This window comes from Medicago truncatula, chromosome 8 (genome assembly GCF_003473485.1).
Source record: "Medicago truncatula cultivar Jemalong A17 chromosome 8, MtrunA17r5.0-ANR, whole genome shotgun sequence".
NCBI classification, from domain to species: Eukaryota; Viridiplantae; Streptophyta; class Magnoliopsida; order Fabales; family Fabaceae; genus Medicago; species Medicago truncatula.
Genome location: NC_053049.1, coordinates 7,548,677 through 7,575,689, shown reverse-complemented (window position 1 = coordinate 7,575,689; position 27,013 = coordinate 7,548,677). Strand labels below are relative to the sequence as shown.

At 31.2% G+C, this 27,013-nt stretch overlaps 2 protein-coding genes across 7 annotated transcripts; both read right to left on the bottom strand.

Moving 5' to 3' along the window:
* Window positions 1-6,835: 6,835 nt before the first annotated feature.
* Window positions 6,836-10,319, bottom strand: LOC25500556 (probable nucleoside diphosphate kinase 5). Of its 6 annotated transcripts, none has more exons than XM_024771833.2 (6): window positions 10,227-10,319; window positions 9,954-10,031; window positions 8,866-9,096; window positions 7,759-7,866; window positions 7,551-7,660; window positions 6,836-7,345 (listed from the first exon to the last, which is right to left on the bottom strand). In XM_024771833.2, the coding sequence occupies exons 2-6, from the start codon at window positions 10,016-10,018 to the stop codon at window positions 7,317-7,319; spliced, it is 543 nt and encodes a 180-aa protein (XP_024627601.1). In that variant the 5' UTR covers window positions 10,019-10,031; window positions 10,227-10,319; the 3' UTR covers window positions 6,836-7,316. The 6 variants fall into 6 exon arrangements, with proteins under 6 accessions (XP_024627601.1, XP_024627604.1, XP_024627602.1 ...); XM_024771836.2 differs by having other exon boundaries at window positions 8,866-9,090; window positions 10,227-10,318; XM_024771834.1 differs by lacking the exon at window positions 10,227-10,319 and adding an exon at window positions 10,142-10,160.
* A 3,763-nt stretch (window positions 10,320-14,082) lies between these two features.
* LOC11418922 (uncharacterized) lies at window positions 14,083-21,926 on the bottom strand. Its single transcript, XM_003627285.4, has 13 exons — window positions 21,329-21,926; window positions 18,137-18,289; window positions 17,827-18,039; window positions 17,653-17,742; window positions 17,436-17,552; window positions 16,976-17,245; window positions 16,592-16,751; window positions 16,349-16,426; window positions 15,930-16,030; window positions 15,628-15,798; window positions 15,125-15,199; window positions 14,757-14,870; window positions 14,083-14,538 (listed from the first exon to the last, which is right to left on the bottom strand). Exons 1-13 carry the CDS (start codon window positions 21,707-21,709, stop codon window positions 14,200-14,202), a joined length of 2,262 nt encoding a protein of 753 aa, XP_003627333.2. The 5' UTR covers window positions 21,710-21,926; the 3' UTR covers window positions 14,083-14,199.
* Window positions 21,927-27,013: the final 5,087 nt, after the last annotated feature.

Genomic DNA, 27,013 nt, shown 5'->3' with positions numbered 1-27,013 from the left:
GGATTTGGAAAGGACATACATACCGATACCAACACCCTGGCGTGACGGCTCATAGTATAGTAACCATAACGACAATGTAATTCCCATAATTTTATGTCGGATCAACACGTGTGTGAAGGGATCAAGTTGACTATTTTTTTTGACTACTTTACATACCATATAGTACAATTTTTATTATTAAATAAATATAGTACAGGATTAATTAGTAGTATGACTATGAGTATAGGTATTTTTCACCTTTTGAAGTGTTTATAATTAGGTTTAATTAATTTGTTGGTCTTAAACTAGTTAATTTTTCTTTAAATAGGTCTTTATCAAGTCCGTGAACTATTACACTTTTTCAATTAGATTCTGCCGTTAAAAACAGTTAATCAATGTTGACATGTCATATTATATAAATATGTTTGTATACTAATTTAGACAAATGAAAATCAATCCTTCTAAAACTATCATGAGTTGAAAATAGGCGCCTATACTAATTTAAGCATATAAAAATAACATTATTTTTTTTGATATATCTAATTATGGATTCGTATTGCCACCATGTCAAGTCTCTAAACTATAAAAATTGATGTTGCTGAATCTGAAAAATCGTGGTGCGATTGAAGCAATCACGACACAATTTGGCGAATAAGATAAGTTTGATTCATTAGAAATTATGGTGCGATTGGAAGCAATGGCGAGATTGGACAGCTAGAAGCAACCGATATGTAACTACTTGGACTGTGGCGCGATCCAGTGCAATTGTGATACAATTTGCACTGGATCTAAACACTATTTAAGCACTCTTTAACCTATTTGTTGAAGGATCTTGATAATCTCATGTAACTAAATGAGCGAGCTTATATGCTAAAGGTTGAGGGTCTTTAGATCATATTCAAAAGGCCAAGATGTGAATATTAGGAAGAGATTCATGAGTTGGGAAATACATGAGAGGTTGAGTCTTTGTGAGCAACTTAGGTGAATCTTGGGAGTCCAAAAAATGATATCCTTATAAAATCAAAGGTTGCAGGTTGGTTCCTTTTTTTTGGGGGGTGGGTTAGATTACAGAGTTGGGAAACACTTTAAGTAACAAAAGCATCAAGTCTCTTCATCACAAGAAGAGATTCGAAAAAATGGTAGAAATTAGGATTGCTCTTGGTGAGTTTGTTGGAACCAATTTTTGTAACTATTTATATCTCTTTGTAAATAACTCATTGGGAATGAAGTCGAGAGATCTCTTTCCTCTAGATATAGGTCATTGTTGGGTGAAAAATTTCTTGGTGTATTGTTCTCTATTCTTTACTCTCTTTGTCTTATTGTTCTTTGGTTCGATTGTGGTTTTACTTTACACATGGTTGCTAGTTAGATCTAGATTCGTTGTTGTTGTTTGCGGCTATTTTGGTTATTGGTAGTCACTAATACTTGCCTTTCACATCGAAATTTATTGGTATGCTTGATAGTCCCAAAGTCACAACATGTTATAGTGGTTCTCAATACTAGTGCAACACATTCAACAATCTGACAAACTTTTTTCCATATTTAATTCTAACTAAAGGTAGAAGTTGGAGCTTTTGGCTCTACAATTGACTTTTGGCCTTGAAATTATTGTTCAATTTACTTTTACTTGAACTAATGTGTTTAAATATAAATATCTCTACATTCATCCACTTGAGTTGGTCTACTGCTATTGGCTTGAGACCTTATAATATGATTTTCTCAAGGTTTCAACTTAAATTCTCCTTGATATCAATTTTCGTAAAGAAATTTGGCCTCTTAGAAAAAATTGAATTCATTAAAAATCAATTTTTATCAACATAAAATCAAACACACATTTAGTATATCATGAAACAAATTCTTAATCACGAATCTTCTTCAAAAAGTATAATAAACAAACTTACTACGTAGAACAGGAAGGATTGGACCACTAAAATTTAAGGGGTATGTTTGCTAGTTAGGTTTTTTGGAGAAGGTAATCTATCTATCTATGAACTGAATAACCACTTCTCTATATAAAAACTTAAAGAAATTACAAGATAGATATAATATTTCAATCCCAATTTTAATCGTTTTTAGAATCATTAATAACTTTCTTTTAAAAAGGAAAAAAAAAAACCATTAATAACTTCTTTAATTTAGAAATAAAAATGAGCATTCCCCTCTTTTTCCTTCCAAAACCAACTCCTACCCTAAGGCCATGTCACTACGACTTCCTTTAAGCCCTAAATACCATTTTTTCTTCTTCTTCAAGTTTTACGAACATTATATTACAATAAAGTTTACTCAAATGTCTATGAATTGTTTTTCTTTTTCTTTCTTTTTTTCAATATATTTCCTCCATAAAAAATAATCTTATTCTAGCTTCTTTCAAACGCTTCTTGCAGTCAAGATTCAAATTTAATTAACCACGTCATGAAAACGTATGGAAACCTAGTCTATTGCTCTAGATCTCCGTGAGCTCAGTTCAGTTAATAATAATATTGTATATTAAATGATGGGGTCGGGGTTCGAACCCAGGACACCCCACTTCTCCATATTATAATATGTGAACTCTAACCATTACTTGAAGAAAAAAAAAAATCTCTGATAGTAAATGAAAATCCTTTTTATACAACTAATTAAATTTGTTTGTCGACCATCGATCATCATGAACCATATACATCTTACTTCTTTACCTTACAAGCAACCAAAACAAACATGTTCTTCAAAGTTTTACTTTACATTATTATAAGAAGTTATCCTCCTAAAAATATCATAAAAAAATGTATCATTATGTCATCTATTAGGTCATAATATTGGCTTAAAATAACTTGAGTAGGATGTAGAAGTCCTCAAGATGTATGGAATTAAGAGTCAAAAACTTAAAAGAATCACTTTAACCAAGCATAAGTATAAGTATATAAAATCACATTAACCAAGATACAACTTTACTTTTATTAATTAATAAACCAATAGAAAGTAGCCCCCATACAGAAGAAAGGAAGCCATGTGGGGTACATTGAATATTCTAGATGCATAGGATAGGGCAATTGATACCATTTATAGTGATTACCACACACTACCCTTTCCGATTATGGAAACTATATACGCACTTCACCCTATACATTAAGAATTGGGGATGAAATCGTGGACATGTATCGTCCAGGCATAGTGAAGTAGTGATAATTATTGTTTGACTATATGTTAATGTAGTAATCACTTTCATGGATACATAATTGTCAAATTGTGAGCAAATGTTTCTTCTATCTTCCAAGAGAAAAAGCCCCTCGAAGCTTGAAACCTTATGAATTGGGAGCATGAAAGTAATCAAATTGTGACCCTTGTAAGATTATCTTTGGAAGACATGAGATCCTCCATACCTGGCCTTTAATTAGGACTTTGTTTGGCAATGCAATAACATTTCTATTACGTTTATTATTACTTAAGGATTTCTAACAGTATTTTGTTTCTTTTTGAAACAAAATTCTTAGTAAGAAAAAGAACTATTCCAATTTTTGGTTTTTTCAGTAAAATAAGTTTTGTTCATTCAAATGTTAAAATAAGAATAATACAATCAAAAGGAGCATCAACAAACCAAAATGCTAATTCTAACAAACCAAACTAATTCCTTTCCACATATCTCCATAGGTAAATAATCATGCAAGATCAATGACCTTAAATTTCATCCATCTATGGAAACAAATATTTATAGGTACGTTATGTGCTTAAATTGATTGATATATGGTCTCTTAGATGACCAATTCGACCACATGTTAACAAGTCATTCATAAAGTTGAAAGAATGTTGAATTGACTAATAGTTGCCATAAGACCTTGTTGAAATTTAAGGCCTAACTCATCCTTACAAATCGGCTTGTAAAGTGAAGAGTATCTCCTCTTCATAAACTCTCATCAAGCGTCCTATCTAACCGATGTGGGACTAAATCCACCCGCCTCAAAGACAAGCCAACTAAGGGAATATCACAATGAAGGTGGGATTACCAACGCACCCCCTCACGTTCGGGGCGGGATTTCCAACACACCTCCTCACACTCTAGCCCAATGGGCATGAAGCATGGCAATGCAGGATCCCAACAATGAAGGTGGGATTACCAACACACCCCCTCACGTTTGGGGCGGGATTTCCAACACACCCCCTCACACTCTTACCCAATGGGCATGAAGCGTGGCAATGCGGAATCCCAAGGGTAGATCTTGGATAGGCTCTGATACCATGTTGAAATTTGGGGCCTAACTCATCCTTACAAAATCAACTTATAAGGAGAGGAGTGTCTCCTCTCTATAAACTCTTATCAAGCGTCATATCTAACCGACGTGGGACTAAATCCACCCCCCCTAAAAAACAAGTCAACTAGGGACAAATCACAATTAAGGTGGGATTACCAACGCACCCCCTCACGCTTGGGGCGGGTTTTCCAACAGACCTCCACTGAAAATACATTGCGGATAAAATTGAAGACAACTTAACATTTAAAAAATATAGCTTCTCTCCATGTGTCTTTATACACTATCAAATATATCATTTTCTGTGTACGTGACTAAACAATTATTAAAAATTTATTCTTTAAAAAAAATTATTAAAAATTTATCTTCAACATTTTAGGACGTTGTTTAAGCATCCTAAAATAGTAACTTTTATTCTTCAAAAAAAAAAGTAGTAACTTTTACATTGAACATTTTATAATTATGACTTTTACATGTGTTTGACTTATATTCTTAAGACAAATTTCTTTTGAAGTTTTCTTAAACAATATCCTTAAAGAATTTGTTAGCAAAACTCGTACTTTAATCAATCTAATAAAGTTTCAATTAGTGGTCTTTGTGGGGTCAAAGCAAGATTTGAAGAGGAGGCAATACATTATAATGATTAGTTAGTAGTTACAAAATATTTGAAGGAGTGGGATCAAGTGCCCCCATTTAGTATAGCGTGGATCCGTGCCTGATTGTACCCTCCTCCATTGAGCATATGATAAAACGAGAAATCCTTGATTTAATTTAGCATAAAGTTTATATTTAACATGAAAATAAGTAGAACTTATTTTTTTAAATGGTCAAATATTAGTATGGCTAGTTTTTATGCTAAAAACGGGGATCAAACTCTCGATGTCCATAACTCCTCCACCTTGGCCACAACCACAAAACTACCCTTATTAATAGAAAATAACTATTTTATTTGAACACAATTTCATCATTGTGATTTTTCTTCATACTCCGTGACATCCATAAAGTATCTTGTGATCGGATCAACCCATCAATTTATACCAAAAAGACACGGACACCCTATAGAGTTGTCTGGTTAGGAATGTAAGACGATTTACAATGACTTTTATTAAAACATTACAAACATTCTGAAACCATTAGTAACTCAACTAGAATCATCTTAAATCCTAAAATAAAATAGCAAAAAGACAGTGAAACACTAAAATACATTATATGGCGAGGAATCATCAATTGTTAACGGTGAATTTCTAAAAGAAAGGGATTTAGATCACATGTACATTAGACATGTTGATGAATTACATGGAACAATCGATAGAGTCAATTTTATCAAATCAATCATCAACTTGGGGACATTTTTTTCCCGTCAACTCAATCCAATCGTTCCTACAATGGTTTTGAATTTTTTGTTTAAGCAAATGCAGACATGGTTTTATAATCATGACATATTATTACATTATCCTATAATTTCTCATGAAAATAATCAGGTTGATAGTTCAAATGGCACAATTGTGACCATTTCCACTCCCAATTCTAAGGATGGTTACAATGATTCCTTCCCTTTTATTCCTTTGCACCTTATATCTCAATTATGTTAACAACAATCATTTGCAATAATCCAATACTATTATTAGGAAAATGAAAAGAAAAAGGGGACATATACCAAACTCTAAATAGCATTATTTAAACCAATAATTGAGAAACTCAACTTTATTTCAGAAAGAAAATCCTCGCGAGTAAAGCTAGGGAACCCACCATCTTAAATCAAGAATGGAAATACAAAGGAGCTTGCTTTGTGAAAATATTTTCTTTATTTTTATTTACTTAAATATATGTTAGTTTTACTTGTTAACAAGGAGAAAAGAGAGACTCTTGAAGTTAACAATTGTCTTGCATTTTCAAAAATAATGAAAATGACAAAACTATTTTCATTATTTCAACAAACGCATGATCACTAGTTAGCATTTCTTCTTCTCTCTAGCTTTAAAAGTCTCTCATTTTTTTATTAACAAATTAAAATGCACACATATTTTAAGACATGAAAACAAAAAATATCAAATTAAAGTAAACAAGTCGTAACCTATCTTGCCCAAAATAAGCGTAATCCTGGTCAAACATAAAACAATGAGCAGAATTCGCAAGGTGATGCAGTATAGATCTTTAAATTTCATTTCTAATAGAATTATCTTTAGCTGAAATGCGTAAATATATTTTACTACTAACAAGAAAACAAGCTAAGAAAATCTAGGATCAAAATTGTATTAATAAGTGTTCCCATCATCAATGAAGCACGAGTTCTGATACGGATACCTGACAAGACACAAGCACGTCAACATTGTTAATATGATAAAATATAGGACACCAACACCACTACATATATGTTTATTTATTTATTGTAATTAATAAAATAGTAATATTGTTTATAAAGGATCTAAATTGAGCAATTTAGTCTGTAAAGCCTAGCTCAACCAGTAATACCAAAATTGTTAGGTTGAACATCTTCATCTGAATTCGAACCTAAGACCTTGCAATGTGTGAGTTTCAGTGGTCTTTACCAATTCGTCAACGGACCCAAAAAAAAAATTGAACAATTTATTTGATTAAAAATATTCTTATATAAGATACGATAATATTTGACCTTTTCATAAAAAGTTAATAGTATTTGACCTTCATTTATCCATTTAATATCTACAAGGGTTAAATATGTGTTGAAGCAAAGATTGTCAAAGACGGGTTAAGGACAATAAATTTTATTGGGATTCCGACACGTGTCGTAGGAGTGTCATATGGCTTTCGGACACCAATTCAAAGAGTGTCGAATCAAAGAAAAAAAAATTATTTGAAACACTTGTCCGAGTTGTCCGACATATGTCGCTCGAGTGCCATGAGTGTCGGAAACCTACACATGTCCAATCCTAGAAGTATCCATGCTTCACAGCTTATCCTCGACCTTTCATTATTCCCACTGATATCACATTATCACATTCTCAACAGAAAGTATAAGATTAATTGTACGATAAATTGGCCTCGAAAAACATAGAAGCCTTGTATTTGAACTATGTTAATGTAGTGAGCCTCACAAAAAGCAAATTCTGTGTTTCTGCTTCAAACTTTCACCAGCTACAATTCATCATGTTGTGTAATTACATCTGCAAAATATAAAATTGGTGAGGCCAAAGTAAGAACTAATAAGTTTTCTAGAAAATAACATACATTTTTAGAGAAATGGCGAGGTTATAATAATTCGAACAGAACCTTTTCGATTAAAAATACAATTTTTGTTTCTCTTGAATTTGTTTATGGACTGAACAATACATACATTTTTTTCTTAAAATTATAAGTAAAATTATTGACCTGGAGAGAGCTCTTTGAAGAAAAATGGTATCTCTCTTTGTGCAGATTTGGGAGAGTCTGAACCATGAACACAATTTTTTTGGGTATCTAATCCACATTTTGCTCTGATGCTGTTCAAATTAGTAAACTAATTAAGCATAGAGAAATTGATTAAACAAATATACTTCACAAACCAAGCACAATAAATTTGATTAGTAACATGCATGACCTGTGAGGGTGAGTAATCTTAGCCTTGCTTGCATCCGTCGGGCCCATTAAAGCTCGCCAATCAGCAATAGCATTGTCCTTCTCCAAAACCATGGTTAACACCGGTCCACTGATTATAGTTATGGCGAAGCAAAAGAGGTGATTTAGGATGATAAAAGACTAGAAAACATGAAGGAAGGAAAGTGAATTTCAATCAAATATGATTAAAATGATCAGTGGTATACAGAAATCATACTGAGGAGCCATTGACAGCAACGATCTAAAACTAGAATTTCCTCAGCTGCGTAAAATAAAAACCTTAAGTTTCTTATATAGTGAGTGAAAAAAAAAACTACTATTTCCTAACTTCTCAATATGATATTTACTTTATATGCTTAAGCCGCTAGGATTGGACTAATGGTGAGGGTTTGGACAATACGCATGAGGTTTTAGGTTCAAACCTTATTGTCTCCATTGTACACCTGAAAATCTAGTAGTATACGCGCATTACACATCCTCTAGAGTAATCGCGGCAGGAATCTCTCAATCGGGGTTCCTTCCAAAACTCCTGAAATGCTCCACTATATAAGGACCTCTGCACTCGGGAGAAAGGTATGCATCATTCTCACTCACCTCAGTCTCTCACTTTGAGCGTCAGTCTCAGAGATCTGCTTCGGATCACTATATATAAAATAATGCAAAGCAACTGAACTGAAATGAGTTTGGCCTTAATCTTGACCAACTACATGAAATGCTTTAATGAATGAATGGATAAAAATTAAAGAGATGATGAGCGAAAATCATTAAATAAATACCACTGAGAAAATAAATTGAAGTTATTTTATCATTGTCAAGCAAAGAAAACTATGTAAAAGTTGGTCTAGCAAATAGACAATCCAACAAGCAGTCAACATAATGCGGTTTGCGAAACAGTTTAGGAAATAGTTATAAATTGCAGTCTTCAACTGCAATATAGCGGGTTTAGAGGTCTCCGCAACCGCAGTTGTGGCCACATTTACCAACATTTTACCACAATATAAAGGTTCATAGTGTAACTGCAGCCGCAAATTAAGACCGATATAGTATATACCACCATCATGCAACAAGAGTCGAGGCAATCATAGGATACCTGGTCATGTATTTAACAAGGCTGGAAAAGAAGTTCTTTGAAGAGTGCTCTGCATAAAATCTTTTCACAGTGGTCTCATCAAGTTGAACAATCTTTTCCTTGACAATGCTGAAACCATATTCTAAAATTGTTCTCTTGATATCATCTGTGTAGTTACCAAGCAATCCATCCGGCTTTATGATCGCTAATGTTTTCTCTATGTTCGTACTTCCATCGGGAGAAGAACTGCAACTTTGAAAAAATCAGAGTCAGTTCATTGTCACTAGATGTGCACTTTTAAGCGAATCAATTTGACATCACACACACACACACAAGATTACTCTTGAATGGTACCGCGGGGGATTTACCTTCCACACCAACTCAAGCGACTTTCCCACTTATCAGTAAACTATGAGCCTATGAAGCACAAACTCAGACACAGACACGTCAACGCTGATGATAATTTGAGAAAATGACACAATTCAATGTAATCATGAGTCAGTGTCAGACACGATACATATCCGGTGTTAGACACAAAACATATCCGACACCTGGACACGCCTAATCCCAGGAGTATATGTGCTTCATAGTATGAGCCAACAATTATTGCTTTAATAATTCCTACTTAAATGTTATTAATTTGATGCATGTAAGGTACATTTTATCCAAAGCCATTTCTTTTACTAGTTAAATTTCTGGAAGGAGAAGCTATTACATGATACAAGATAAACAGAAGAAGAATGGCAAAGCAAGAATCATTGAAATATTCTGAATTATAAATTGAAATGTAAACAACCCTTTTCCCTCACTTAGATGCCAAAAATATTAAATTTCAGATATGAAAACAAAAGACATTCAACATAAAGATAAAATCTTATGTTCATAAATAGACCAGCAGAAGAATAAGTTTGAATTGTTTTCATATAACAAACAAAAAAGTGAAGTCAAATTGTTTTCATATGATAAATAATCCTAGAGCTTATGAAAATAAGCTAAAAACACTCACAAGTGAATATGACAATAGATAAGTTCAAATAAGTCAATCTAAACGAGCTTAATATTAACGAACACTAGCACCTCAAAAAAAAAAAAAAAAAAAAAACACTTACCAGCAAGCTGAAACAAAAACAAGAAGGCCAAGTAATCTGATGAATCCAACAAAAGGAGGTCTCATTTGAAGAACCAAACTGCAAGAAATAACAATAATTCATATAAATTCAGTAATTAAATAATCACATTAAAAAATGGGGGTGGGTCCATGTTTGTAATTGTTCTGAATACCAAAGAAGGTATATACTTGTTCTACTATCTCAATACAACGGGGAAAATAATTTGATTTCTTATTTTTCTTTTAATTTCTGAATGTTCAGACCGAAAGATACCTCGCACGTGTGATGTGAAGGACAGACAACTGAAAGTGGTTAAGACTTACAAACGACAATGACCTGCGACGACCAAAAGTCTAAAGAACATGGATAAAAATAGGTCATACATCCACAGACATCCTTTTTTGACAAAATGGTACTTATCCATTTTAGTTGATGGATTTTATTTATTTTTTAATACTATAGTAAAATGAGTAGATCAGATAAAAATAATTAGATCATTAGAGATTGAAGAAGTTTTAGAAAAATTATAAGAGAAAATATTAAGAAAAATTTAAAAATTAATGAGTTGGATCGAAATATAGTTTATGATAAAATATTATGATGTAATTTGATCGATGTAACCGATGACACTTAATGGAAAAAAAATTGGTTATTGTCGTTGTATTCATTTAGGAATAAAAGGATAATTCTCATGACTTGAGATTATTGTCTCAAATTATTTTTTATGATTTTTTTTTAATTAAAAATAAGGTATTCATTCATTCAAACCGGTAAATTATATAAAATAAACAACATAAATTCTGTGTGGCTGAAATTTGAAAAGAATGAACCTGCGAACGAACTCATATCATTCAAATTAATAATATAATGCAAAAAAATGGTAAAATTAAAGTGATCGAAATACACATTTATAATGTTGACGGCCAAATCATCATTAGTTGAATTTATAATAAGTCAAAACTGATATATCAATTTGAACGAACAAACACACTTCATAAGTTGTAAACAAATGCATTTCATCATCTAAATTTTGTCAATAATTATTGGATATACAATAAATATTTTAATAGCTTGTTGAAATAATTTGACTTAATTCTAGTGAGAGAATATTTCATTTTTCTAAAAAAAGGATTATGTTTTTTTTAGACCCACAACATTATGAGGAAAATGGACCCATTGTTGAAATTTTGACCCTTATTAAAATGTTAAAATACATAAGAGAAAAAGGGACATGCATTTTCAATTAGTTTTACAATGTTGATCTCCGATGAAAATTAAGGTTGCACATGTTATTTTTAGTGCATGTCCCTTTTTTTCTATGTATTTTAACATTTTAATAGTTGTTTTATCCGATGTTGTATTGATGTCCAATAATTTACCTAATGGAGCGGTTATGGTGCATAAGGATTATGCACCGTGCATAAATCCAAACCCATTAACCGGTAGCCCAATATAATTGCTTCTTACATCCCCAAGCGAAACAAAACTACAACTGCGGAAATCATCATTTTAGTTCAATGATGATTTCAGAGTGTTGATTTGGTTAAATGACAATCACAAATGTCCTTATTATAGTATGTTTTGTATAAAATTATGCCAAAACCATTTTACTGTGAAAAATATTTCTGTGAGTTGTACTCCAAAACCATTAGATGTACTTAATGGTTTCCAGCAGTTTCCCAGCCATAAATCCCTCTAACATTACAAAAATTTCGAATCCAATAACAACTTCAGATCTGAAACCGTGAACACAAAACGATCGGATCCATCAAATTCGTGAAAGGAAGCGAATCCTCAAGAACAATCATCGATGATCCGGAAACATCAATTTGTTTCTCAACACAACCAGAAACTTCGATTGGTGCTATGGTGGAAGGAACTGCATTGTTCGTCGATTCAACAACATCAATCTCCTCTTGCACAAATCCAATATTCTTGCACATGAGCTGTGGATTTCACGTGCATATTCAGCAGTATGTGAATTGTGTTGTTGCGATTTAACCATGGAAGAAATGAGTTGAGATGAACATGACTGTTTTGGAAGAAATGTTTGAAGCAAATGAAGTTTGATTTGGTGTAGTTTGAGAAGCCTATGATTATTACACGTGTACATTAGATCTGATGGTTGTGAAGTGTTTATGCATGGTGCATAAGGATCATTAGTTTACATTCAAATCAGTTGTCGGCTGACAGTTAAACATGGCTTTCGAGTCAAAATAGGCTTGGATGTTGTATTGGACCTTACTATTGTCGTGGTAGTGGTTAATGAGATTCAAAAAGGCTACAACATTGATTTAACGTCAGGTAAAACTGACCTAAAGTTCGTTTGAATGACAAAAACGTAATCAAATATTCACTACGTTAAAAATTAGAAATGTAGAGAACGTGAGTAAATGACAACCGAGCAGTACTAAAACATTTTTACCTCAACTCAGCCGTATGAGCAATATATTAGCTAAGACGTGCATGAAGGCATTCCCTTGATAAATGAGTTATGGATGACATGGTTGGCAATATGGAAGTAAATTACTAGCCGACAAGACTTTTTTGGGATGTAACTAAGCTTACATGTTCGTTATCTACATTAGTAGTTTTAGCCGTGATGTAATATAGTAGTTAGTTGTTAAAAACATGGCATTTTACTTAATTAGTCTAAGTCTATAAATGTTTATTTGAAGGCTATATTCAACACATAATAAATCAAACTAAGTCTTTACATATCTCTTTCGTTTTTCTTTATTGTTTTCCTTTATTTTTTATGCCGTTTTAAGTAGTAAGTTCAACTTTCAACACTAGACGCTCTTTAAAGTTGTCTAGAAATCCACAACTGAGAAATAGAGTATCTAATTCAACGTAATCACCTCATAAAAAAAATCATTATTCAACGTGCAAATTAACCTACATATCACCTTATCAACTGAGCAAACCACAAATTAAACAAGCAAACAACTAACCATCTGATCACGATTAGTTGGCTAAGCACTAAACTTCACACAATGACAAAACATTGAGTAATATACCCAAATTACTACAAGTTGTATCTTGATTGGAGGAAAACATTTAATACGATAAATTCTCTACAACGTAGCTATTAATTTAAACTAACATGTCATGTTTTTACACCGTGTGGCCTGTAAATCTCTCTTTTTTTTCTTAAATATTTTTAATTTATATATCGAAAATAGTAGTATACTATTTAAAAATAATATTTGAACAATCATTTTGTGACAATTTTTTCTCATACTCACATTGTATTCTTACTTTCTTTCTCTGTTGTTTTAGTTTTTCTCTCAATCCTTACGTTTCTTTGTATATTTTGGTTGTCCAATATATTATCTATAAAAGTGGATGTTCAAATAGCATTTCTCATTTAAATTTAGTCAATTACATATATTTCTTTCTTTAAAATAAAAATCACAGCTAGAACTTTAAAAGTCTTGAAATTCGAAGAAAACATAAGGCCATTAATCAAGGAACAAAAATGATGCAATCAGTTTCTCTTCAATATGTATTACTCCCTCCATTTTAAAATGAGTGTTGCTTTAGATTTTGGCACACAGATTAAGAAATAGAATGAAATAATCATTGGATATAACGCTTTACTAAACTGCCCTTACTTTATAAGAAAAAGACAAAATTAAAGTTGCATTGAAAATTGTGTGAGAGAAAAGTTGGAGTATTTATTTAGGGTAAAGTTGGAAGAGAAAACTTAATGTTGTATTGAAAATGTAAAGTGACATTCATTTTAAAACAATTTTTTTTTGTTAAAGTGACACTCATTTTAAAAGGGAGGGAGTACATTTTACCACCTCTCTCTCCCACTTTAGCCAACAAACTAAATGCTTTGTCTGTTTGGTGGTCAGATAAAGGAGATCGGATAGGATAAGCTATCCCTTTTTTTTACTAAGCTATCCTATCATATGATAAGATAAGCTATCATATCATATTATTGATTGTAAACATTATTATCAAAGAAATAATATTTGAACAACCACTTTTAGACAACTTTTGTGATAACTCTCTCTCATACATTTATTATATTTTTATTCTCTCTCTTTATTTTTCTCTCTCTATTATTATTGTCTAATAAGAAGGAAGAAAAAAGATTGTCCCTAAAAGTTGTTTAAAATTGGTTGTCAAAATATCATTCCTCTTATTATTATTATACAATATCTTACATAGTACTCTGTTTAGTAAATTTTCATACTAAACAATAACCTTATGTTCAACTGGATATATAATTTCACTACAAGCAATCACACTCACAATCACATATCTCAATACAGCATTTAATTAACTCAAAACAAGCTAATGCTGCACAAAGTTGAGTGCAAACTATGGTGCATTGATCATTCACAAAAGAGCAAGTCTTTAGCAAACACATGCCACAACATGTATCAGCCACCCTACCACAACAAGTAGAAGCTGCTTTCCCCAATAGTCCTTCAGATGGTTTTGCTTCTTTTGTTGCTGGTGGAGTGTTCTCAGCAGTTGCTTTCAAGTCACCAAATCCATGACTCAGTCCTCCAAGAAATAACTTCGGGATTTCGACTTCCAATCCCTTGAAGCTAAGTGTGCCGTATGCCTGTTTGGAAGGGGTGTAGGTAATCATACACTATGAAACACCGATAGAGATACCAGACACAACAATGACACAAACACATGCAATGATTTGAGAAAATAATAGTGATTGTAAGGGGTGTATGTGTTGGACAACGGACACAAGTTCAATCTGCTACACATTAGTTGTGCAAAAGGGAAAAATAATATATGCCATTATTATGTATTTAAATACCAAGGTACCTTTTGTAACAGAAATGGTTCAGGTTCCTTCTTGACATCATTTTTATTCACAAGAATCATCTCCATGAAAGTATACTCTGATGGAACGTTATTTTGAATGCTCATTTTAGAAACCTATTAGAGAGCAGTTTAGCATTTGGTTAGAAATAAGTGGGGGAGCAGTACAAATAATAAATTACAACTGTTTAACCACTTGGAGTATAACTCTTACAACCATTGTGAGTAAAATCAGAATGACTTTGTTTGAAGTCAATGATTGATATTTGAATAAAAACTTTTCTCCACATATTTTCCATTTTTGCCTTCTTAGTTTCCTTTTATTTTTAAGAAAGAAATATAACATGCATATAAGTACAATATAGACAAACCTTTTCCTCTAGCTCTTGGCTTTCTAACAACCAGGCACGAGCAGTGACTAGGTCAATATGTCTCTTTGAAAAGACCTGGAGTAAATACCAAAATTTATATCAAGATGCATTTCAGAGCATAATTGAGTATGAATTCAGCAATCACAATATCTAAAGGATCTACAAATAGATAAGAGCCTGAATTTTGGAACACGGTGATACTCGTGTAAGAGCTGCTGTGCTTATGAGTTGCATGGTAATATGCAGTCAACATTTGCTAAGTGTTGCATTCACTTTTGTAAAAGCAAAAATAATTCTTTTTGTCCCCAAACGTGATTTTATCAGCATCTTTATTGTTAACTCATCGTTACGTATCTAAACATAAAACACCTTACAGGCTCGATTTTAACAAAAATCCATTTTTGCTAACACATATCCAACCATACATTAAGATAATATGAATTTTAGATTCTCAACAAAATGAGGAACAAGTGATAATGAAGCCTAAGAGTTCGAGATATTACATAAGTGAGTTTCATATCCTTTTCTCTTTTCACTTTAAGGTCCACTGCGAAGCTGGTCCTATCAGCCAAAGTACCAGTAACCTTAACTAGTTCAGGAAAAGTTCCATTGTATCGGCCTGATATGATCAATGGACTTCCAGATGATAGGTCAGGAATATGAGTTGGGAAAAACTGCATTAATCAAAATATAATTAAACATCAAATAGATGTAACATGTAATACATAGATATGATCATTAAACTAGCTTACTAAAACACAAGTATCCAGTTATAATTGAAGACAGTACGTTACTGGATATGTACCTCCTGTGAATCAAGGCCTTCTAAACTTTTGATGGTGATATCAGCAACTATAACTGATGAAGCAGTACTAAATAGGCTTTGCATTCGAGTGTCAATTGAATCTGTACATGATTTAGAGAGACAGAGAGATGGATTAATGAAATGCGTAGATATGATATGATTTTGCAATTACTTGTGTGTCCCTCGCAAATACAAAATACACGGCATCTTTTGAAAAGCCTGAATACTTGAGGGTTCATTCATGTATTCAAAATTAAAAGGACACAATTTGTTAGCTTTTTGTTGTTTTTCAGCATACACACTGATTAGTACTTATTGCGATTTTATGACATATTACAATCTTTCTTGTTTAAGCATAACTCTGCAGTACTAACTTCAAGCAGGAATGTTTGGTTAGCTGGACCAGCAAAGATGCTGACCTAAATCATAAACAGCATCATAGCGACCCCTCCCAACTTGTGCTAGCATTTGCAGGAAGTAATGATTACAATATAAACCTGAAATTTTCAAATTACAAAACAGAAAAGTTACTAAAAGTGCTGCAACAAAAAATCTATTTTCTGTTAGAAGAGGTTGAGTGTCAAACATACATTGTTAACTAATGATATTCGAGAATCTATTTTCTAATGATCACAAAGAGAAGAGGAAGCTAGAACTCTTGCCTATGCCAAAAGTACATATCCGCGGTGTCCGAACTGAATGCCCACTTGTTACATAGCTTTTCACAAATTCACATATCTCTCTTTCATCTTCAACAGACCCATCAGTAACAAGAAAAATAAGAGGGACTGAATCACTTGATTTCCGTAGTAGGGTCATTGCCTGAGACAGCAAAAATAGGACATCAAATAAACACTGCATTGTACTTACTACTTAATATAAGGAAAGTACTCCATACCAGCAATCCATCTACCTTCCACAGTCATGGTTAACATTATAAGCAGATTATACAGGGACATCAAGAAGTAAGAGAGGTTTTGATTAACAAGCCATGAAGTAAGAAAAGATGGCACATCATTTGGAAAATGTAAATTAATTAGAATTACCTGAGTTAAGGGAAGCATGATGTTTGTACCACCATTTGCTATAAAAGTAGTGTCAACCCACTTGGCAGCCTTTAAAATTGCTTCCACTGTAGCTGGTTCCATCGATTGCGAGAATAAATAGGCCTCCCCATTGAAAGCTATAATGTTAAATCTATCTTGCGGGTTTAATTGAGAGAGTGATCCTACGAGTGCATTCTTTACATTTTCAAGAGGACTTCCCTTCATGCTTGCACTTATATCTACTACGAACACCACATCCTTTTTAAAAACCTATCAATGTATAAACGTTCCATTAAATTTGCTTAAGTTTGAAACAAACATGGACCTGTGCAAACTACAATGTAACCATTTGATGTTACACACACACTATCTTTCCTAGCTTTTCTGTCTTAACAATCATAAAAAAATTATATTTTTCAAAAGAAAAAAAAAATGGACATAGTATAATATTGAAACATACCTTTCTATCCAGGAAATCTCCAGGGTAAAGATACAAGCAAAATATCTCTCTTTCATCAAAATCACGCAGGAAAGGGGATTGTAAGAGAACACCGCCAAATATGTCACTTGAAGAAACCTGTAAAAGCACCAGCAAATTAAGCTAATGCTGATATAGTATCCTGATATAGTATTCCTTTTTAGGGGATCACATTAAAAAAATTCTATGCTTCTTATACCGTGTACGAGAAACTGAAGTCTGTACTTGACCAAGCTGGTACCTCTGCTTCATATGATAAACTTAATTTTCCAGCTTGGTGCATTACTCCCTGGAAAGTAATAAAGCTGATGTTTATTGTAAGTCTAAAGGAAGCCAAATTGAACAACGGCGCACAATATGTGATATGTTTTACCTTAAGAGGATGGCTGGTTGCTTTGCATAACACTTCATTTGCAGTTCCAGAATTCAATTTCAAAAATATCTTCTCTTTCTTAGAAATTGATCTTCCAACAGGGTTGACATATTTAGGAAAGCAGAAAGGGATGTTAAGACAGAACTCGCCATCGTGAAATAATATTTTCTGGGACCATCTGATCTTAACTGAGAAGATGGAGCCTCCCTTAAACTGCAAGACAGAATGAAGTTTTAAATATACATGATGTACATGTTAATAACTATCCATTATGAAGGGAGATTAATGTGTTCTGGTATGTGATAATAACCTGTGGAATCTTAACAATGTATATTTGGCTTTTCAAATAGTATCCGTCTTTAGCTTTGGCCATTTTCTGTTTTTCTTTTTCATCCTTTAGAGAGACCAATTCAGTATGATAGGATCTTCCAAAATCATCGACCTCGACACCTAGAAGTGAACCCTGTTAGCCACATCATATTTAACTTGAGAACTCATGAAACAAAAGAAAATACAAGTCTGCAACAGTTGAAGGAAAAATTAGTATGCATTCGCATCATGAGATAAAATGATAAAACTAGGAAACAGGACAACACTCCATACTGGAACCACCTTGACCAAATATCAATGATACAAGATGAACAAATAAGAAACACAACATTGTTAAGCAAATGTACAATGATGATGTTCTCCTAACTGATGAAGACATGACTCAAGATACCATAATTGTCTAAACTAGCCCATTGCAAAAATATGAATCCTAGATTCCTAGGGATGGATTATACTTAATCATTCAGTCCTAAAAGTGTGTATTCTTGTCTAAACAAATGTTGTTAGTCACATAAAACATTGCACATCTTAGAACTGTACCATAAAATTTTGTTCTAAGCTTGAATATTTCTTTTATAGCACAAATTACACAAAATAATTCCTCCATTCTATTCATCAGCTTGGATCTTATTGTTAACGTCTCTAATTAAGGTACTGAAACTGAGTGACTTATGGTATTATGTTATGGTATGTTTACCAAATTTTATCGCTAAGTTGTGATTTAGGCATCAGTTGATAAAGTTGCTACCATTTACTTTTTTGTTTTACTACTTACTAAGATTTCTTATATTAAGTGTTTAATTAAAATTATATCATATGCAAAAAGCATGCATGTTCTCGTGTCGTGTATGTGTTCATTAAGCAAGTATAGTACGAATCTAAAAATAAAATAAATTAGAAGGACTAAAGTTTCCTTTAATGGAAGATAAGGAGTACTCAAAGTTTTTTTTTGAAGGATCTTGTTTGGGAGTACTCAAAGTTGTTCCTTGCCCTTGGTACACACTTATAGGAAAATACTCGTATTTTAACCTTTTGTTCTCATCTCACCCTAGTTGTGGTCCCTTATTTTTTGTAAGAAAGGAAATTTACAAAAACATTGCTTGGCTTTTATTTTATTCTCCTTGGATGTGTTCCCTTTTATGTCATCATCATGAATCATGATTACTTTCTTTCATGCATTTGGAAAAACAAAACGATAGCAATTACAACTACATTTGTTTTTTTGACAAAACAATTACAACTACATAAAATGATAGCAATTACAACTACATAAAATGCATTAATTTTGTCAAAAAAGAAAAGAAAAGAAAATATATTAGTAAAAAATAAAGGTAAGAAATCATTCAAACATCCTTTTAATTACAAAATCATGCGTATTAGATGATGAATGAACATGTTTATTTACTTGAATAAAACAATTTTATTTTTTTTATGAAAACAAATACACATAACTAGTAATTTCACATTTTTATTTTGGCGCGTAAATAATTGGTATCGTAATAGTCAGGTTTTTTTATCCGCAAACAAAATAACAAACTTCACATGAAATTCACTTGCAACTGTAAGATTCTAAGTTAGAAAACTGAGGGTGTTCACTTTAAAATATCAACATTAACATTAGTAGTAGAGTTAATAGACATAGTATTACTTTATTTATCAATGAAAAAAAAATAGTATTGATCTATTACTTTAGTTATTTATGAAGGGAAAAAAAAACCTAAAATACTCCATTAGTTAGTTTATAAAGAAGACAGATATTTTGATCATGCTGATAACGACAACTTTTCCCGACAAATTATTCAACCTTTCAATTGGCGCTGTTACTGTCCAACAAAAAGCAAGATTGAGCTTTATTCAACAATCAATCATTACATACATCTTATAATATAATACTTTTTTTTTCCTTTTTAAGTGTATCTTTTGAAGAAATTTTTTGTTCTTATTTAACTGTCACTTTTCAAGTTCAATACAATATTAAATGTTATTTTACCAATATTATCCTTAATTATTTATGGTAGAGAGAAATATATGAAATTAGATGTTAAATAAATAAGATCATTATAGTAAAAGTATAACTTATTGCATTAAAAGTAATAATGATTATTGATTGTCTTGATTTGTGTAAAATGTTAAAAATAACAATTAAAAAGGAAGTGAGGTAGCCAAATTTACACCAGTTCTACAAAAACAAATGCAAACAGTTTCCTATATTAGGTTCGAATGCCAGAAGAAAATGACAAAAACCAGGAAGTGATATTTATTTAAATAGAAAATTGTATTATTGACTTCACACGAGACTCACGCCAAGTTTCGTTTTTGTTTCTTTCTTCCAAACATTTTTAAACAAATTACAAAAAAAGGCAAAAAAGAACAAATATACAAAGACAACAAAAATTCTTTTTAATATTAAAAAATAGGGTCATGTTAATTTGTGTCTTTATGGCACGGATTAAGCAACCCAAAAATATAAACATTATCTTAAATTTTGTGCATTTAATCATCAAAAATAATTTTTTTTAATTTAAATGCATTTATTTCAACAAAATATTTCCACTTTTGACTCATTAATTTGAGTCTAAGTTAACATTTCCCTAAAAAATACTATAGACTTATACTTTTCAGTTATTATATAGTAGTAGAAACTATATTCTAATATTAATTATCAAAACTGTTTTTTATTTTATTTTAAATGATCATGCTTGTTAAAAGCAAAATAATAATACAAGTTGTTAATCATAATTTTTTTTCTTTATCATAAAGAATTCATATGATGGAATATACAACTTATGCAAAGTCACCGAGAACCACCAAATTCGTTGAGATTAAAAATGAAATTTACTTTCCCTAAAAAATATTGAAATTTACTTAAATTTCAAGCGATAATCCTAACTCATAGTTGATGCAAGCTAAAGAATTACTATAAACGACTATGAGTTATAACCATTATATCAATTTCGGTCGAGAATTATAAACTTGTTTTAACTTACTTTGTATTGTTCCCTCAAAAAAAAAAAAACTTACTTTGTATTGATGAGTTTAATAACTTTAGATTGAATTTTTTTTTTAAGGAAACTTTAGATTGAATTGATTATTATGAATATATACGTTTTATATAATTGCTTTACATAAAAAAATTAAAATATTTGATAAAAAATAATTAAAAATTATTCACCTGGTCTCCGATAGGAATAGCAACTTGACAATCACACAAAGAACTTCCCCTCACGCAGTGCACGCGCCACCGTCCGGTGACAGTTACAAACGCCGTATCCAAACAACAATCAACGTCCATTTCAATTCCTTGAAGCTGAAGTGGTATCAACGCTGGAGGATCACACCGTCCGTACACATACGGTTGATAGCTTCGAATGTCAGGATTGTCTACTATGTCTGGATCAGGTATCACCGCGTAACACATCGGCGCTGACGGTAGGTGTTCATCAATCGACCTTGTCATCTCCGGTAATGGAGCTGGAGCTGATAGTTTTGTGTGGTGAATTCGTTTTGAGAGATTGAGACCGAATTCAACGGAGCTGGAGAACTGTCCGGCCATCGGAGATGGTGAAATTTGCGGCGAGTTAGTTGAGAGATTAGAGAAGAAGAAATTGGTAAGGGTTTGAGAAGGAATGTGAAGGTTACGGTTATGAAGAAGTTGAATGGAAGAAGAAGAAGAAGAAAGAAAGAAAGGAGAAGAGTGAAGGAAGAGGGAGAAGAGGAAGAGGTAACTTAAATTCGTAGTAGTCGTTTTCGTATTAACTCTATCAGAACCATTGGATAGGATTTTTCTCTGGATAATAGTCCGTTTGATTCTTAAATGTGTAATAATAATTATTTAATGTATTAAAATTTTAAAATAGATTTTTTATTGTGCATTTTAATAATCAAAATAGTCTCGTATGCTAAATAATCTCTCAATGTTCACAATAACTTTTTTATTTAGGGACTAAAATGACAATAAGTAAATATATATAAAGACTAGTATGACAATAAGTAAATATATTGAAAGATTAATATGACAATATTAATGAGACATTTCAATATTAGAGACTATTTTGACCAACGAAGTGCACAATCAAAAATTATTTTAAAATTTTGATACATTGAAAGACTATTCCGACTACTCATTATACATTCAGGGTCCAAGGTATAAGATATATGATATTTGTACAACCATTTTTTTAAATTTTTTTTGGCCTTGTAGCCTAGTGGCTAGAATTCACCCTATAAGATGAATAAGTGGGGTGTCCGGGGTTTGAACCCGAACCCCGACCACTGCATATAATAATGCATTGTCCTACGAACTAAGTTATGCTCACGGAACATTTGTACAATCAATTTATAACAACTTTTGTGACAATTTTCTTTTTCATACTCACTTTATGTTTTTATTCTCTCTATTGCTATAGTTTTCGTGTCAATACATTATTTTTTTAAATTTATAGTTGTTTCGTAAGTTGTTATATAAATGATTGTTCAAATAACATACTCCCTTTGTCCCTTATTAGATGGCCTAGTTGACTATGACACATATCAATGCATATTTTTTATCTTTAAAATTTTTAATTATCTATTTGAAAAAAATATGAAAATTTAATATTTTGAAAATATTCTTCGAGACGAATCCAACATCTTATATGATATTATTTATCTTTGTATATTAGTATAAAAATACGGTCAAAATATGTCAGGTCAAAAGTCAAAAAGGTTATCTAATAAGGGACGGAGGGAGTACCTCTTTGGATAAATAGTCATTTTTATTCGTCCGACCTTAACTTAGTTGACAAGAACATTGCATAATAAATTTAAGGGTCGATGTTCGAACGTCATACACCCCATTTATTTTTTGCTTAAACAGTGAATTTCTTGCCACCGGAATACTTCACCAAAAAATAATCATTTTTATTCCGTATCTAATATAATGATAATTCAATGTATCGAAATTTTAAAAAGAAAAATAATATTTGAATAATCATTTTGTGATAACTTTTTGACAACTCTCTTTATACTCGCGTTATGTTCTTATTCTCTCTTCATTTTTCCTTCTTTATTGTTTTTGACCAATAAGAAGAGAAAAAAAGAAGATTGTCACACATGGTTGGACAAATATCACTACTTTTTCAAAAAAATGTCTTTAATTATGGAATTCGTTAGTTAAATTAGTCTCATACATTAAAATAATTTTTCAATACTTATATTAACTCCTTTTCATATCGAGTCGAATAGTAATAAATTCATACTTATCGAACTTATATAACAATAAATATGTATATCGAATATATGACAATACTTATAGAACTATTATGGTTATTTGTTACACATTTGATGATCAAAATGACTATTTACTTTTTGTTTGTGAATCGAGTATCAACGCAAAAGTAAAGACTAATGCTACAGATACATATTACTTTTATGGATAGCGAAGCTTTACCTCAAGAATTTAACACAACTACATTCCTCAAGAGAGCGAGCTGCATTGGATATGACATACATGAGAGGGAAATTAGTTTTCGTATTTTCTTATATATTTTAAATATTTTTTTTGAATCGATATTTTAAATAATTATTGATTACTAATATGAGATCAATTTCACCGTCCATTAATAAGAGTTTGTTTTAAGGAAAAACAAATATTTATATGAACTAAGTGTTTCTTTGATTTCATTTTCGAGGAGTCAAAATTTATTCTGAAATGGTGGAATTGATTCTAACATGCTTGATTATAAATGGTTTTGGCTCTAAAATTGATTATAAATGTTTAATCACACTTGTAGAGTGGCCATGATTAATTCAAAAAGTGTAGAATTGAATCTAATATTTTTGGTTGTTTTCGAGTAAAATTGATTTTACGTCGAGAATTAATTCTCCTTGAAGTTAGGATTTGCAACCTTTGGCTTTTACACACTAATTTATACTTTAACATGAAAGTCTGCAAATACAAATAACTTTACATTCAATTCATTTTTAGTTCGAATCAATTTTATAAAATCAATTCACTCAAAATCAATAATTATCAATGCGGAACCAAACATACACTCTGTAGTTTTGGGTTCTATAATTGATTTTTAAACACAAATTTTAGTTCAACTCATTTTTTCATGAATATATGCAACTATAAATCATTTTACATTCAATTCACTTTTAGTCAAAATCAATTTTACAAAATTAATCGATTCATTGCAAAAACAAGTATACACTAATCCACATCAATCAATATCGAGAGAATTCCAACTTAAATCTTGAAAGAAGCTGAGTCAAAGTCTCAAACTACATTTTTTCTAGGCTTAAATATGATAATCGTCCCTGTAATTTGGGCCAGTTTTGATTTTCGTCCCTGTAAAAAAAAAAAAAAAAACTTTGAAATACATCCCTGTAAAAAAAAAATTGTTTGAAAAAGGTCTCTGGCCCCACTTCATGCCTGACTTGGCATGTTATTCGCCATGCGGCAGTTGCTGACTGTGCAACTTTTGCCACCTGGCAGTCCACGTAATTAAAAAAATTTAAATAAAAATAAAATTCTGAAAATTATTTTTTTAAATTTTAAAAACATAAAATATTTCCAAAAAAATCTGAAAATACATTTCTGAAAGAAAAAAAAATTGAAAATGAAAATTTTCGAAAACTTAATTTTTTGACATAAAAACTCTTAAAATTAAAAATTTTGAAAAAAAATGTGAAAATTAAAAAATTATATATTAAATTTTTTTCGAAAATAATGACAATTATATTTTCAAAAGTTATAAATTTAAAATTTTCAAAAATAAATTATAATTTAAAAAAAAAATCTAATTTCCTATTCTTTTACAAAAAATTATTTTTTCAGAAATTTCAGAATATATAATATTAAATAAAATTAATTTTATTTTGAAAATTATACAAAAAAATAAATCAGAAAATTATTTTAAAATTTATTTTCTGATTTTTTAAATTGTTTTTTAAATTTATTTTCATATTTTTTAATTTTAAAAACAATTTTCAGAATTTTAATTTTTTTTTTAAATTTAATATTATGTGGCACGCAACGTGGCAAAATTTGCACAGTTAGCAACTGCCATGTGGCCGAAACATGCCAAATCAGCTGAATGGTGGGGTCATGGACCTTTTTCAAACAATTTTTTTTTACAGGAATGTATTTCAATTTTCTTTTGGACGAAAATCAAAACTAACCTCAATTATCAGGACGATTATCATATTTAAGTCTTTTTCTATCACATTTGCAATTAAAGTTTATCCTAAAATAACTGTTATTTTTAATATTCAATGTAACATCATTTACTTTTATTTAATTAAAAAATTTATGATAATTAATGAGAATCATTAAATAGTTAATGGCAATAGTTTTGTAAAATTGTTATTTTCCCCTCTTCATATTGTTATTTTCCCCTCTTCATTTACAATATACTATCTTTAATATGTGTGTTATGATTATTTTGTAGGACATAGTGGTATTACTTTAGGGATGTCACGTCGTGTAACATCTCTTGTCAAAAATGTCAGTGGAACTTTGACTGTAAAAGGAATAAACTAATAATAATGTGACACGTTATATTATTTATGTTCTGGTTGAGATAATATTTCCTCTTCTTCTTTTTCCCTTAAATTCACATTTAATTCCATAACGTGTCTTCTTTTTTTTTTAGCAATTTTGCTTAGAGATGGCACACCTTTTTTTTTCGGCTTAAAATGACACTTTCATTGTACTATGAAAACAAACACATGGTTTAATTGAAAAATTTATAGACAAATAAAGAATACTTCGCGGAGGAATTAGGATTTTAGGGTATCGAGTTTCTCTACCTTCATACTCTCCAAAAGCCTCCTCTAAAGTCAACCTGTTTGAAGACCTTAATAAAGAAGCTGAAATGGGTATGAAAGAATCTCATTGTTGGTTGAAGAGAATAAAAAAAAAGATCTCAAAAGAAGTAATAAACATTGCATAAAAGCAGTTGTTAGAGAAATTATTCAACCTTCCAGGAATAGGCCATGAAATTTGACTTTAGAGAAGGTTTTGGAAGACTATAAAGGAAGGGTCGATGATTGCGCTAGTTAATTCATGGGCTACTACGTTAACTTGTCTCTTAGAGAACTTAACCAATAAGTTTGAAGATGAATTATCTAAAGTGGAAATACGATCTTTAATGATATAATCTTTAATAAGATTGGATAATATTTGGCTTTAAGAATTTGAGTAACCGAAGATTGATGACTTGGAACTAGTTTTCAGGCTTATTTCGCTATCATTAAACTATGTTATTCAACAAAGTGAAAATGTGAAAATATGCATGAAAATAAGCAAATAAGTTTTTACAAATATTTGTAAGTTGATGGAAGTTATGAATTAATGGTCAAAAGATTTGTCTCTTCCATAAGATTTCTCTACTATAATTGCCACCACGACTGGATTTTTAGAAAGAATAGAAAAAAGGTAGATTATAATTCGGAGAGGAATGTTAGCAACACTCTTTTTTGAACACTCTCTCTAGCACCTACTCTTTTATTGGATGAAATCAATGTATATCCCAGCACTTTATGTGGGTTCCTTTTCCAAAGTGTAGGTCCTACATTGATTTTACTCAATAAAAAAGTGAGTGTTAGAAAGAATGCTCAAAAAAGAGTGTTGCTAGCTCCTCTAATTCGAAAGATTGTTGCTTCTACTACCTATCATCATACAAAGATCTTAATAACCTTTTCCCCTTACAACACATAATTAATGAGACAAAAATCTACGTGGAAGCTAGTAAATTTCAGTGCTTGAATCATGCCATGCAAACTGAACTTGTAGCTTTGGACAAAATTAATGCTTGAAAAGTTGTTGATCACCCTCTTAATTTCAAACTAAGATGTTAGATTACCTCTTGAT

Excerpts from the sequence above, each read along its gene's own strand:
- LOC25500556 (XM_024771833.2), bottom strand. The coding sequence starts at position 10,018 with ATGAGACCTCCTTTTGTTGGATTCATCAGATTACTTGGCCTTCTTGTT. Across the intron at positions 9,097-9,953 it reads GTTTTTGTTTCAGCTTGCTG|TTGCAGTTCTTCTCCCGATG; the intron begins GTAAGTGTTTTT and ends ATTTTTTCAAAG. Across the intron at positions 7,867-8,865 it reads CTTGTTAAATACATGACCAG|TGGACCGGTGTTAACCATGG; the intron begins GTATCCTATGAT and ends AACTATAATCAG.
- LOC11418922 (XM_003627285.4), bottom strand. The coding sequence starts at position 21,709 with ATGGCCGGACAGTTCTCCAGCTCCGTTGAATTCGGTCTCAATCTCTCA. Across the intron at positions 18,290-21,328 it reads CTATTCCTATCGGAGACCAG|GGTTCACTTCTAGGTGTCGA; the intron begins GTGAATAATTTT and ends TGTGGCTAACAG. Across the intron at positions 14,539-14,756 it reads AACCATTTCTGTTACAAAAG|GCATACGGCACACTTAGCTT; the intron begins GTACCTTGGTAT and ends CCTTCCAAACAG.